This window comes from Phallusia mammillata, chromosome 6 (assembly GCF_965637545.1).
Source record: "Phallusia mammillata chromosome 6, kaPhaMamm4.hap1.1, whole genome shotgun sequence".
Lineage (NCBI taxonomy): Eukaryota > Metazoa > Chordata > Ascidiacea > Phlebobranchia > Ascidiidae > Phallusia > Phallusia mammillata.
The window spans coordinates 1865206-1878852 of record NC_137257.1 but is presented as its reverse complement, the minus strand read 5'-3'; the positions used below and the strand labels follow the sequence as shown (position 1 = coordinate 1878852).

At 37.5% G+C, this 13647-nt stretch overlaps 2 protein-coding genes across 2 annotated transcripts; both read left to right on the top strand.

Annotated features, from left to right (window-relative positions):
- The first annotated feature begins 3166 nt into the window (after positions 1-3166).
- Positions 3167-4846, top strand: LOC145232930 (choline/ethanolamine transporter flvcr2a-like). Its single transcript, XM_080097596.1, has one exon. It carries the CDS (start codon positions 3199-3201, stop codon positions 4705-4707), a length of 1509 nt encoding a protein of 502 aa, XP_079953722.1. The 5' UTR covers positions 3167-3198; the 3' UTR covers positions 4708-4846.
- A 3817-nt stretch (positions 4847-8663) lies between these two features.
- On the top strand, positions 8664-12459 carry LOC145233780 (uncharacterized). Its single transcript, XM_080098563.1, has 3 exons — positions 8664-8888; positions 9111-9207; positions 9542-12459. Exons 1-3 carry the CDS (start codon positions 8755-8757, stop codon positions 9761-9763), a joined length of 453 nt encoding a protein of 150 aa, XP_079954689.1. The 5' UTR covers positions 8664-8754; the 3' UTR covers positions 9764-12459.
- The last annotated feature ends 1188 nt before the right edge of the window (positions 12460-13647 follow it).

Here is a 13647-nt window from a genome sequence, read left to right as displayed (position 1 = left end):
TTAGGCGACGATCGAGCTGGGCAAATTGTTCCAAATGAAAACCCATATGAGCAGCCCCAAGGCTAATTTAGATGTATAACAACCGAAAATGTCTTACTTATTGTAGCAGAAGAATTTTAAAGGTATTTGAGTCACTTTAGGCCAGTGGTTCTCAACCTTTTTTACTATGCGACCCCATTTAGAGATTTTCTAACACCACGCGACCCCTTTACACACGCACACACACAGGAAGTTTAACTACCAGCATGTGTTGATTGTGTTCATCACACATTTGCAATCTAACGTGGCTCCGATAGTTCGGCGTTTTGCTGTATTCCGGAAAACGCCTATTTTTCATTAACTATTTCACTATTTCGTGTTTTTTTTATGTTAAGAAAAACCAAAACCCGCAATTATAGAAGTATACAATCGCAAATATTGTTGCGCCCGTTCTAAATCAAACGGTCGTGTGAGTTACTATATGCTAAACAAAAGTCACAGGGAAAGTTATTTTGATACAGATAAAATAATTCCGTGTTCGGTTGCGTCTCCGCGACCCCCTCAAAAGTGCTTGGCGACCCCTTGGGGGGTCGCGACCCCCAGGTTGAGAAACACTGCTTTAGGCAGTGAAAGCATGATCAGTAGGCTACACGTACCAATGGTAGCCTAAGCCTATATTCATTTAGGCGTATGACGCTACCGGAAAACGTAATAAATCATTCAGGATATCTCTCGCGCAGACCGATAAGCGAATTAAAGCTAAAGCGTCTTCCTACGCAACCTAAGCTTTTGACCTTCTTGAAGGTCGCTGTGGCCTTAGATATTGCTATGGCATAGGCATTTCGGGCAGTTAAAGAACTGATAATAGGTGAACAAGGTTGTAAAACAGAATAGTGCAGGGATTGTGAAACTAAGTGTCTGGCAATGTCAAGAATCAAGTTGCAAAATTGTAACCTTTTTGCATTGCGGAGAAAGCGCTATTTAAAAAAAATCCAGTCGCTCGAATGTATAATTAGGTGAATAAATGTGTAACCAAAAGTTTGGCTAATTTATACGAAAAGTGTCCAAAAATTAGGGTTATTAAAATACGGGGTCATTACAAGAAAAAGTGAAGCGTATGCTGCATAGAATGTTTGTTGTTGTTAGACATCTGATACAAATGAATTTATTCTAAAAACGTTTCTGATTTTTTTGTAGTTTTTATTTTCATTACACGATATTTGGATGGGGCATGATTTAATTCGTATGAAGTGTTTCTCACAAAATTAACATGTCGTAACCTCTATATTAGAAAGTCGTCACGTGTCTACTGAAAGTAAAAGCCGAAGTACGAAAACTCTAAATTAATAGCTGTGCCTCGGAAGTTGTCATTATATCTATTTATCAGGAGTTAAAATAGTCAGCATATGCGAAAGCAAGGTAGAGTATAAGCGCTGATCTAGGTGCCGTGTGATGCGAGTTGGTCACAATTATTCTTATATTTTCTAGCCGTATACTTTATTATGTAACAGTTGGCGGTTGGTTAATATTGCTAAAAACGTTGCTCGTTATACTTATAAGTAAGTTTTTAGAAAAATGTGTGCATTGTTTGGATATGCAACTTGTGATAGGTATAAGCTGCTGCCAGACATAATATCAACTCCATAGAGCTTTTCTGGCAATTGTATTTTTGAACCGACACTTCTTACTGTACAAATCAGGCAAATAACACTGAATGCGCGTAAGTACAGTGCACGATATGCAAGAAGTAGTGACCGGTGGTTCACCTTTTGTTATGACAGTGGCTGTTTTGACTTAAGTTGTTAGGCGTCACGCCATGATAAAACGTTTTTAAGTTTAACACTGTCATGGTTTCACATAACACGTATGTTTCAAGACAAAGAGCTTCAACTGCATTTGACATCGAGTTGGTATTTGAATAAGAAAACTAATAACGCCTTCTGAACAGGCAAAAATAATAATCTGTTTCGAAAATAAAAGCTTATACTGACGCTGATCATCTGTCGCTCTTCTGGAGTAATTTTGTAGATAATTGTTACCTTTAAAATATGTCAAAAGACCAATGACAGGAGTGTTTTAGTATAACTTCATGTAGCAGTTCTTCTCAATACCAAAAATTCTAGACAAATATAAAATAAGAATTTGAAAACATAGTTTCTCTACATGTAGCATACCAACACGTTTTTAGCCTGTTTAGTGTTTAGCATGCTGGTACTAGCGATTGTTCACGAAAAAAAAACAATAACCGGTTCTGTTTACGTTTTCTGACGTTTACAACAGCAATATTTTTGCCGAAAGTATTTAATAGATTGTTACAAGTGTGCACTCATTTGTTATAAAACAGTATTTTTATTACATTGGTCAGTTATAGAACTTTCTTTTTAGTCAATTATGGTTCCATTTGAAGGGATGTAAACAAAAAGTTTGATATTTTTCTCTGTATTGTAACAGTAAAACCCTTGGTTCAAAAAGAAACAGTTTCAAGCAGAGAAATATATTTCTCCAAATGGTTTCATCGGTGTCTTGTTTAAATAGAGTGTGTAAAAGCAACTGACATAGTCTGTATTGGCTATAGTGTAGCCATTCAACGGTACTCAAGTTTGTTGGGAGTAACAGGCTTTGTATAAGGTCGAAACAGTGTGCACTTTCTGCACCTCTAATAAAGTGCATTTGACTAATTCTGATCGACAGTTTAAGTTCTGCCGTTAATGGTTTACCATTACCAAAACTGCTGTTGTAAATGTTTTTTTTATTTCTTGCCAAAAATATTTTACTTTATTTTCAAGAATTACTTTATTCTAACTGATTCAGAGAATGGGTAAATTAAAAAAAACGACAATGTGCTTCGGTAGTGACGGCGTTGTTGTGTTTCATGATTTGCTAAACAGACTTTAAAAGTACAAATGTTATGCGAACTTACATGAGTACAACTGATCTATGCACAGAAGCACGAAACACGATATATTCAGTCGTGAAAGTTATCATACATTGATTGCTATATGACACATATAGTATATGTTGATCAAGTAGACCTATACAGTTCTTCTATAATGGAAGTCACGTATACTTAACATTAGGGTCAAATACAGTGTTGAAAAGTTAGACAATATTAAAACGGTCGTGGGTCCATGTCCTTCGAAGCCGTGACATATTAAACGTTTTTTTATATTTGCTCATTAGGCTTTCGAATAGCAATCCTGCATTGTAACAAATAATATTATGGGTGTACCTGCTGAAAATGTTACAGAGTTTGAGGAAAAAACTCAATCTACATTGACAGTTGCGAACAACAACGACGGTGTAGCAGAAGAAGACCAACAACAAGAAGAAGAAGATGTTATCTCTATGAAGCTTGGTGTTTATGCCAGACGTTGGGTTATTCTCACAATCTCCTGTGTTGCTATTTTCCTTCGTGGTTTCAACCAATCCTGCTATGGCCCAATAAACAGTGTATTCGTTAAATTTCTGGGCATTCACCCTTGGCAAGTTGACTGGTTTATCCTCACACAGTCCGTAGTCTTTCTTAGCATGTCCTTGCCTATGTCATGGCTTACGTCACGATTAGGCTTTCGTCAGTCATATCTCCTGATGACGTCAACACTGCTGTTAGGCTTTGCGCTCACAACGATTGGAGTTTCAATGCCTACGGGTTATATTTCTATTATAGTCGGCCAGACCGTTATGGGATTCAGCAATATCATTTCCTGGTCTATACCGCCACCTACCGCCGCTATTTGGTTTCCCACGGTGGAAGTAGCCACCGCTGTGGCGCTCCAAGTGGTGGGACGCGGCATTGGAGAGTCGGTCGGGTCCGTTTTGACTCCGGAAATTGTAAACGTGCGTCAAAGCATGGGTGTGATCGGATTTCGGCTGACGTGGATATTTATTACTTTCACACTGATTGCTGCGATTCTCACAGTCTGCGTTTATTTCTTTGTCGTCGACGCACCGCCTTTGCCTCCGAGCGAAGCACAAGCCAAAGCCATCATACAAAAAGTCAAAACCGGAGATCTGCAGAAACAGAGTTTTACCGAGGCATTAAAGCAGTACAAGCAGGTTATCAAGGAGCTTTTTACCGATCCTTACTTTGTGGCCGTTTGGTTCGTTTTCGGTGCCGTCAACCCAGTTCTGCGCAATAACAGCGTTCTACTATCGTCTGTGCTTCACACCAAGTTTGTCGGCCAAACTCAGCTCAACTCCAAAGCCGGATTGGTTTTAATGGGAGGTTGGATCACATACACAATAGGAGGCTTCATAGCTGGGCCGCTTATCACGAAAACTAAAAAGTTCCGCGAGGTGGTGCTGTTTAGTGTCGCTTTTGAATGTGTTACGTGTCTCGTTATTCTCCTTGGCGTGAAATTTTCAGTTTTAGTCTGTGTCTACGTTGGCGTTGTAGCGCAAGGCTTATTTCTTGGCATGGCAAACACGTCGCTCTTTGAAATCCTGATAGAGGTGACTTATCCTAAACCTACAATGTTGGTTACAATGGTTAACATTATTGGAATGGGGATATTTCGCCTGATGTATCCCATCATCGGCCGTGTGTTGCTCAGCAACATTGGGGCAACGGCTTCAACGTCTTTTCCCTTCGCTCTTACTTTTATATCGTCTGTAATATTTCTCATAATGCGTCCCCCTTACAAGAGAATGCAAGCGGACACTGGAGGCAGCAAAGATGGTACTGATAGTGAACAGATGAAACTTCTCACCGCAAATGGCAGCAAGTGAATCAATTCGTGTTTTTGCATTTTTCATAATGTTATGGACTTATATTTGCATCGTCTGTCAAACATATACCTGGCTATACGTATGTATCGTTTATTTTGTGTTTAAATGTACAAAAATAGTGTGAAAAGACTTTTTCATAAAAAGCGGCAAATTAGATAAGGAAAGCTTTTGTTTTATCCAATTCGACTTTCCCACAAAAGGTCTCTTAAAACATTATTGTTTTTCCCATTGGTTGTTAGATCCTCTGGTTAAGTCAGGTCTTTGTAAGTGCAACCCTACCTAAGATAGCGACGTGTTTATTCGAGTTATATCAAAATAGAATAACGCAATTTAGGAATAAGCCCCATAAGACGTGAATAAATGAAAGAAGGCAATCTGTCCGATTCGCTATAGGTATGCAAGAACACGATAATCGCAGTGAAAGTAACCGCTACATGACCCCCATCCCTGAAACGGACAAAATGTGGATTTGGGCGGAACTCGGATGGCTCCAGTGTTTTTTCCGAGCCACGAGGAGTTTAACCTTCTAAATTCGAGAACCGCATGATAAACAACGACAGAAAACTGATTTACCTTTTTCGTGGGTTTAAAACCGGGGTAATTGGCAACGCCTCTTTCTAAACCAATCAGACAAACCTTCTAGATTAGGTGTAGCGTCGCACCTTCAGTGCAGCGCCTGGTCAAGCTACCAGTGCGAGCAACAGAATTTTATTTCGACCCAGATGAATGACGCGCGCAATAAACGCGGTTTTCTGCAAATATAACAACACTAGTAAAAGTCAGAACGAGGAACAACGACAAACGCATTTACAGGAGAGAAACAAATAACGTACCAAACTTTGATCGGTCCAGGTATTAGACTTCCCAGTTAGAAATCACAGATTACGGTTTTCAGACTGTAAATATCGTAAGGCGTAATCAGTAAAACACATAAAAACACACCAAGATACAGGCCATTACATTAAAACATACCGGCGTACAACAATGCAACCAAGTCACTCCCTCGCACAGATCGATGTAGGCCGAATCTTGCCCACAGTAAATTAATCGGGTCACAATATTCCAATGCTCAGCGCAAAGTTCACAGGTCCACTTCACTTAGGTACAACTTTTGCACATTTGCAGTAAAATTTCTGTTTCAAATAGAATCAGAATGTCGTTACTTAGCTATCACAACTCACTTTCATGCGTTCAGCACATCACAGACACTAATAAACTAATAACCATGCGGTCTCGCAGGGGCTCCTCTAAAATACGCAATCTACGCAATCTACGCAATCTGTACGCAATCTGCTTATAAAACGTATGCAACCTTTAAAAAATGTTGACGGTTAGGGCTTTTAGGGTCTGGGTGAGGGTTTATAATAAAATTAACACTATAATTTAGTTTTAGATGTCCAGTTTGGGCTTAATATTCTCATATGTGTTGAGAGTGGTACTAAACACTGTATGGTACCGCATGTTAACACTTGTAGAGAAAATTAGACCTGAAACGCATCTGAAATTAAATTATAAAGTTAATTGTATCACAAACCGTCACCCTGACCCTAATAGCACTAACCGTCAACATCTTAGTTAGTTTTTGTTAGTAGATTGCGTATAGCTTGCGTAGATTGCGTAGATTGCGTATTTTAGAGTGGCCCGTCTCGCAGTTGCACAAGGTAATTGCACCACAATGGATTTTACGTCACAAAGTCATTGTTGCGACAATAGCAGTGCCAGGACGATCTTCCTGGCACCCGTACATAACAGTTTGCGACGCTAGAGGCAAGAAATCTTACATTAGGGTTGCCATATTTTATGATACACAATCCCTGCAAAATTTATCTCCGTTGCGTTAACCCAGTGGTTCTCAAACTTTTTCGTCATTTTCTCTAAACGGTCTTCCTGCCATTATTTCGAGGGCTTGTGGTCCTTAAGCCTGAATGTGTTTTTCAGAAAAAGGAAAAATGATTGCAGGATTTTTGCTAGTTATGTAAAATTCTGCATAACAGTGATCTAAATCTGACATTACAGACAAGACAAAAACATTAGCATTGTGCGCGAACAATTGCATTTTTGTTGGTTGTCATGCAATATATAATAGCGGAAAAAAGTATTACAATAACATTTACTAAGCTGAACATACTAGACAAACATTTTGTTTCTGCTTCCAAATAGCAACAAGAAACGCATTTTTTAGAGCAAAATGCAAAAATATGCTGCAGAATTTGGTCATGCAAATTAATGAACTAATTAAAAACTCGCATGCAATCGAATCATGCTTTGTGTTAAATGTAGTTTTTGAGGAGGAAGACTAAGTGCGTTAGTGAGTTAGTGGCTACGGGTTAGTGCGTAAAACTATATGGAACAAAAATCGGCGCGAGGATTGAATGGGGTCGTGACGTTGTGTATGACGTCATTTGTTGAATATGACGTCATTTCTTTCCGCTATTACCTATTGTCTGGCAATGGAGACGGTCGATTCTCAATTTCACTTTGATTTTCACTTTGAACTTATTTAGTTGCACAAGCTGACGCTAAATTAGAATATAGAATTACTTCCAGCTTTTTGCGGCCCCCGAAAGATTGCCTCACGGAGCCCTGCAAAACGAAACAGTAACTTTGTGCGTTGACCTGCCCGCCGCCAGTTTACCTCTTCACGTTTCATGGTATAGACGCGGTTGTAGCTAACTACTAGAAATTTTCTCCGTTGGTACATTAATTTCATAGTATATCTACATTTGTTTCCCTAAAATCCTGACTTTTAAGTACATTTTAACATTTCTCCCTGACGCAGATTTAAACACTAAATTCCCTGACATGTCAGGGAAAATCCTGACGTATGGCAACCCTATTCTAGATGCAAATGAAAAAAAAATATAGAACCATTTGATTGAGCGGTATCTGACCCTCTGACAGGCAGCATACTTACCGACAATCATTGTCTTTTTCAAGTATAATTCTAAATATGCAAACAGGTTTCCAAAAAAGCAGAATCAGTCGATAATACTAAGAAAATATATATATTTCGCCTATTGGCACCGTCAGTTTCTGTAAAACCTTGCATTAAAACAACAATAAAATGAAGATGCATTTATTTATTTCGTATTTTATCTTTTGCTTGATCTAAATTTACGTCTTAAATACCATACCTAGCCTTCGTTAAACTACATTGTTCGATTTTGATAAAAATAGAATATATATTTTGCTTTCCGTACATGCAACGTCATTTGGTCAAACTCATCCAACCGTGACACGACGTCAGGGAAAAGTGTAAACAGCAATTTTGTTTGGTTGAAATTTTTTGGGCGTGCGCTCGGATTTGCAAGTAGCGGTCGATCTGCAAATTTCAAACATGCCGGATAAAAACATTTTATTCAGTGTTAACTGTTGTATTTGATATTAGTTACGGAGCTAGTAGCTTTATCTATGTAAATTACATCTATGGAAATATTACAACTTTGCTATAATTCTTGACGGATAGACATTATTTAAACCAGGTTTACTTTAAAGTTTAGTATAAGTTGTATGTTTTTGGAATATGTGGCAGGGTTTAAGGCAGTGGTTCCCACCCGGGGACAATATTTAAAACTTGAGGGGAAGAATTTACTTTGATTTTTACATGTGGTTTGTAAACAGGCACTTTAGCTCTGGAAATTTAACCTGTAAAGTTGATAAAAGACTAAATTTTAAATTTTCTTTGTACGGTTTAGCATCTACTATGTAGTATATTACAGAGAAATTTGACTAAAAGGGTTGGGAATCACTGGTTTATGGTTTTTTTTTGCCTTTAAGATTTTTTAGACATTTAGGAATATAATTATAGACAGTTTGTGTGATTGATTTTCAATATTAATACCATTGTGAATTTTGACACTCATTTAGCTTAAATATATAAGCTATTGCAGGTAATTTTACTCCGAGCCCTATACAGTTCGTCTTCATCAGGGTAAATAACACTGAATGCACTTAAATCTTTATTAATTTAATGTGCAGATAATATTCCAATAAGGTTATAAGCCCAAATCATTCAATGTGAGTTAGCAAAATCTAAATTAAAATATTATGGAGGAGCCAAATGAAAATGTCAGAAAAAGACTGGCAGTTTCAGAGGAAAAGTCAGAATCGGAGGCAACAACTTCACATCAACGACCAAAGCGCCATCCTGTCCAAGATGACAAAGTCTATGAAGGCATAAGGTGATTAGTAGAGTGCAATTTTATTACCTAGTTGCTTTTTTGTAACAACTATCATAGTAGACAGCTGCTTTAAACACAGAAAATGTGGCTGATTTACACTTTTTAGCAACATGATGAGCAATGCTGGTTCATATCTTCACAGCATTGTAATATAGCTTGCCATTTTTTTAAAAATTTTAGTGGATGTTCTGTTGTTTTAATTTGTGTTTTTGTTTGTTCTAGGGGTCATGAACGACACATCCTGTTCCACTTTTTCACCTTATTTAGCATCAGTTTCTTTATTGGTGTTGTCTTTATACATTTAAGCCTTTGGACGAATGTAAGTTTTTGTGTCTAATTTTTGTCAGATTCTGTACTTTTATTAAGCTGGACGGCTGTTGCTCTTGTTGTCTTTAAACTGTTTTTAAGCTAGCGGACTACGCATTGGCAAAAATACTTGAAATGATATTTAACCACTATTTAATAGTAAATCATAGTATGCCAGGCCTATTTATCGATAAGTATGCCATGATCGCTGGTCTTCATTGACGCTTCAGGGCTGATCCCAGTGTGAATATACTCACTTGGCTATTTAATAGTATTTTTAAAGACATTTTTTTGAAAATTGTTGATGTCAAAAGTTTTTTTAGTAAACAGTCCAAACTATGTTTCAGGCAAACATATTAAATGCTGCTTCACAAGATCAATCGGAGCTGGCTGATGGAGCGGGTCAAGACCCAAACACAAACCCTTTGGCTGCTAGTTCAGATTCTCCACCACAAACAAACACTGAAGGCAAATCTTTGCCAGTTTTGTTACAAACAACTTTTTATTACACGGGGAAATATTTCTTCGCATCGTTTAACGAAACAAGAATTTTTACGGCGCCATCTTAGAGACGAGGATGGCATTCTGTGTTCAAACATTTTTGCACAAACATAGTACAATCTTACAAATGGTGGTGGAAGGTGAGAGGTTCACTTTGTGGGTGTGTTTTTCCTTTGTTTTTCAATTTTCCAGTGAATCACAAACAGAGCTGTTAGTATAGAAGCCGGAGCCATGATGCTGCCTCACTTTAAAAGTCAAACGTGGCTTTCTGTTTTAGCCACTAACGTTAAACAATACCCCGTCCTTGAATTTTTGCTGATAAAATTTGCTAAAATCTATCTACTTATTTACTGTTGAGGGGGTTCAAATGTGGTCCATCTGGACATATTTAACTATTTGTGTTATTTGGTAACATGGATCTGCTTAAAGTTTGCAGCATGTGTCTGTTTTATCCTCAAAGTTCCGTTATGTTTTGGTTGCTATTAATTATACATGCCTTGTAGTTGTTTCTAGGGTGTTGTGAGATTGTGTCAAAGCGTCCAAGTCTGGATTTAGATTAACATAAAACAAACCATATTAATTTTTCATACTGACAGGATCATACCTGTATAGTTATTGGTCATTAGTTTCTATTTTTGTTTCGTACAACTGATCCAAATGTTTACTGATTCCAAGATATAACTTATTTTTGGCATCCCATCTATTTTTGCCAAGCAACAAGCAAAATTGTGCCCGGTTAGTCACATGGCAAAACCCTAAATAATGCAAATATTTGAATTGAGTTGGTAACTGATGCCATAAACCGTGTTTGCACATCTTTGTGAACTTCCACCCAGAAAGTTTAGCTGATTTTTTTCTTGTTGGTTAAATCCAATATATAAGTCATTAATACAGTTATATTTTTTGTGTACCTTTACCGTTTAGCTAGTGCCTTGTTCAGTTGGCACATTGTGTTGGTGTTCTTTCTTTTTTTCTTGTCACATGATAATCGACAGTAATTTTACCTTCCCCATAGTACATTTAGTTGTGAAAATTCCTAATCCTGAAAAGTCACCCAATTTTAATTTTCCTACAATTTTCTGTCCTTGTTTTTTTCGTAATAGTAGACTTCTTAAGCAGTTGTTTGTGCTGGTTTTTAAAACAACATTTGCCAAGCAGCTGTTGGTTTGTACTTTAGTTTTAAGGTCATTAGGGTCTAGCACTGGTTGGTGAACAGTTATCAAGCATATTTCCCAATATATGAGCAATGCTGGTGGAGCTCTAGTATGGCCTGTGTAAAAAGCAATGTTTATTTATCTAAAACTGTGTCCATCAGCTTTACTAAGATGCTTATGGCAATGTCACAGAGTTGTCATGTGGCAGGAAAATTGTGCCACAAGTGGTAATACCATCGTTTCTGTTAAACGATCACATGATAGCGTAATTTGATTGTAAGAACCGTGCGATTTAATAACTGGTAATTGGAAGCAAACTGGAAAAGCGTAACTCCTTTACGAACGCTTGATAGAAGACATGTACACCCTTGCTTTGGTAACGCACCTTCGGTTTTAGGTCAAAACTACTTCTTAACATACAACCGCCTAAAAAAGTCTATTTGAACAAACATTTATGACATCATAGTTCGTTTCCAAGTTTCCCAACCACAACGCCTAAATTCGCAACAGTGACGTCATTTAGTTTCGACCCGGGGGTTTTTGCCAGCAAAGGGTTTTTGCCAGCGATTGCAATACTCTTCCGCGCGAACGGGACATGCTATTCTTAATACAAGTAACAGTTATTGCCTTTTCTCAGATTAGCACAATTGAGTCAAAATTTTGCCTAAAATGCACATAAAAATTTTGGACCATTTAAACTTTGTATTTTATGAAAACAAGAGCAATTATATTGAAGCCGAGTTTGTGCGTTTGCAGCAGCCCTTACCAGTTACTGGAAAATGTGTTTGGTTTTCAATACTTTGTAGAAATTACCGGAAATTCGTTCACTGTTCCTCGCTTGTGTTTTCAGCCGTTTCCCACAAAAGACAGTGAGCTGAATTAATTCCTAGTAACTTCTGGACGTTCAGTTCTGTTTACACCCAGGCTTTGGTAACTATTAAAATGAAACGCTTTGCAATTTACCACGGAGCTTGTTAAAGCTATTGTTCAAAATAAATCCCTCTGTAGAAAATATAGTTCACACAAAAAATAAACTTTTTGTACGGATTTTGTTTCTAAAAAATAAGTAAACTTTGCTAGCAGGAAAGCGTTTTGAAACTTGAGTTGTAGTAACTATTATTATGGCCTTTAAACCCAACCAAACTGTCCTTTTTACCAGTCCTACATTTTCGCTTTGTTAACAGTGCGTTTTAATTTAAATCGCAATTTTAGCTGCGAACGCGTTAGCAGGCCTTTGAATTCGACCACAAGATCGAGACCTCTTGTTTGAAACACTAAAAAATGCATTTATACACAGAAGCTTATGCCCAGTACACAAAGTTCAGACCCCAGAGACCTTAGCTTGTTGCCCCTATCACATTACAAGTTGTATAAGCACGATTGCTTTGCATGTCAGGCCTCCGTCCACCTCCTATGCTGTTAGTGATGCTCTCTTTTGCACTGTGTTTACCGCGTTTTATTTTCGCCTTAACCCTTTCGTTGCAATTCTTTAATTGACCTGTACATATGTATTACAGACGACAAATCTATATGTGATATATATATGTATGTGTTTGTATGTACAAAACCTAAGAGGCGCCATTGACTCAATAAAATAGTGATTTCAAATACGGTTTGCAGTGATTAAAAATACTCTCGTGGGTGTTAGTATGTCAGAGGTGAAATTTTATTCATCGATTTTTGCACTTCTTATTTGGTTAAGAGCGAATTGTTTTTTGACGCTAAATTCAATTTACATTTGGTGCATAGTTATATTATTTAACTGGTGAAGTTGTTTTAAAACTTTTTAGGATTAAAAACGATGCAAATTTTTTTGAAAGTGATTAGTCGGACATAAACACGTAGTACGCTGTTTTTAGCAATATCAAAACGATTACTGTGTTGTTGACCGCGTTTGTACACGGTGCGAAGCCTTTATTTTTGTGTGTACAAACCTCGGAACAATACAACATTCTTCCTTTTTTATGCAAAAATGTTTTGTAATATTTTTGGTTTTCCAACTGTGGCTGTATTACTTAAACGAAACTTTAAATTGGTTAACTACTTCCAAATTAAGTACTGGGCCACCCAGCCCACTCAGAAAGGACGCAATTATTAATTAACTGTCTCAAAGTTTCCGTTTCACGATTTTGCACCACAGTTAATTAGCACGACAGAAACTGGGTGTTAACAGTATCGTTGCCATCAAAGTCTGACATAAACATGTTTTTTCCTTCTTGCGGAACCAGCAGGCGATGTATCATATCATCCGGTCATACGGTTTTAAATCTATAGCGAGCAAAGCTTTCTATGAAACCTTGTGTTTTAAGCATAACATTGTATTGCCTTGTAGCCGAACAATAATCGAAATTCTGCGGTTTCAAAAATCGAAATGCGCTTTTTTCCAACACAGCTTTTGGCATATGTTGCGCTTTCCATACATTGTGCCTGTCCATTTATCAAAGTTGTATTGTTTGCACAAACTGATCGTACATTTGGATCCTTTTTTTAATCAAGAATTTTTGTTTATCAATTAAAACCAATGGTAGCTATTATAATGGATTGCGTTTGTAATGGGCATCACATTAACGTTTTTTGAAACGGTTTACAAAACGGCTACAGATGCACACTGTTTTAGCCCATAAGGTCTCACCAGTGCAGCTGGTGACAAGACTATTGCCGTATTGGCGAATATATCTGCTGCTTACTCACCATGTAATGGCACCATGTAATGGCTTTTATAGTTTTAACCGTTTTATTTACAAAACAACTAATGTTGAAAGGTCTGGTGTCCAGAACTGGTTTTAGGTTGTTAGCGG

Excerpts from the sequence above, each read along its gene's own strand:
- LOC145232930 (XM_080097596.1), top strand. The coding sequence starts at position 3,199 with ATGGGTGTACCTGCTGAAAATGTTACAGAGTTTGAGGAAAAAACTCAA.
- LOC145233780 (XM_080098563.1), top strand. The coding sequence starts at position 8,755 with ATGGAGGAGCCAAATGAAAATGTCAGAAAAAGACTGGCAGTTTCAGAG. Across the intron at positions 8,889-9,110 it reads AAAGTCTATGAAGGCATAAG|GGGTCATGAACGACACATCC; the intron begins GTGATTAGTAGA and ends TGTTTGTTCTAG. Across the intron at positions 9,208-9,541 it reads ATTTAAGCCTTTGGACGAAT|GCAAACATATTAAATGCTGC; the intron begins GTAAGTTTTTGT and ends ACTATGTTTCAG.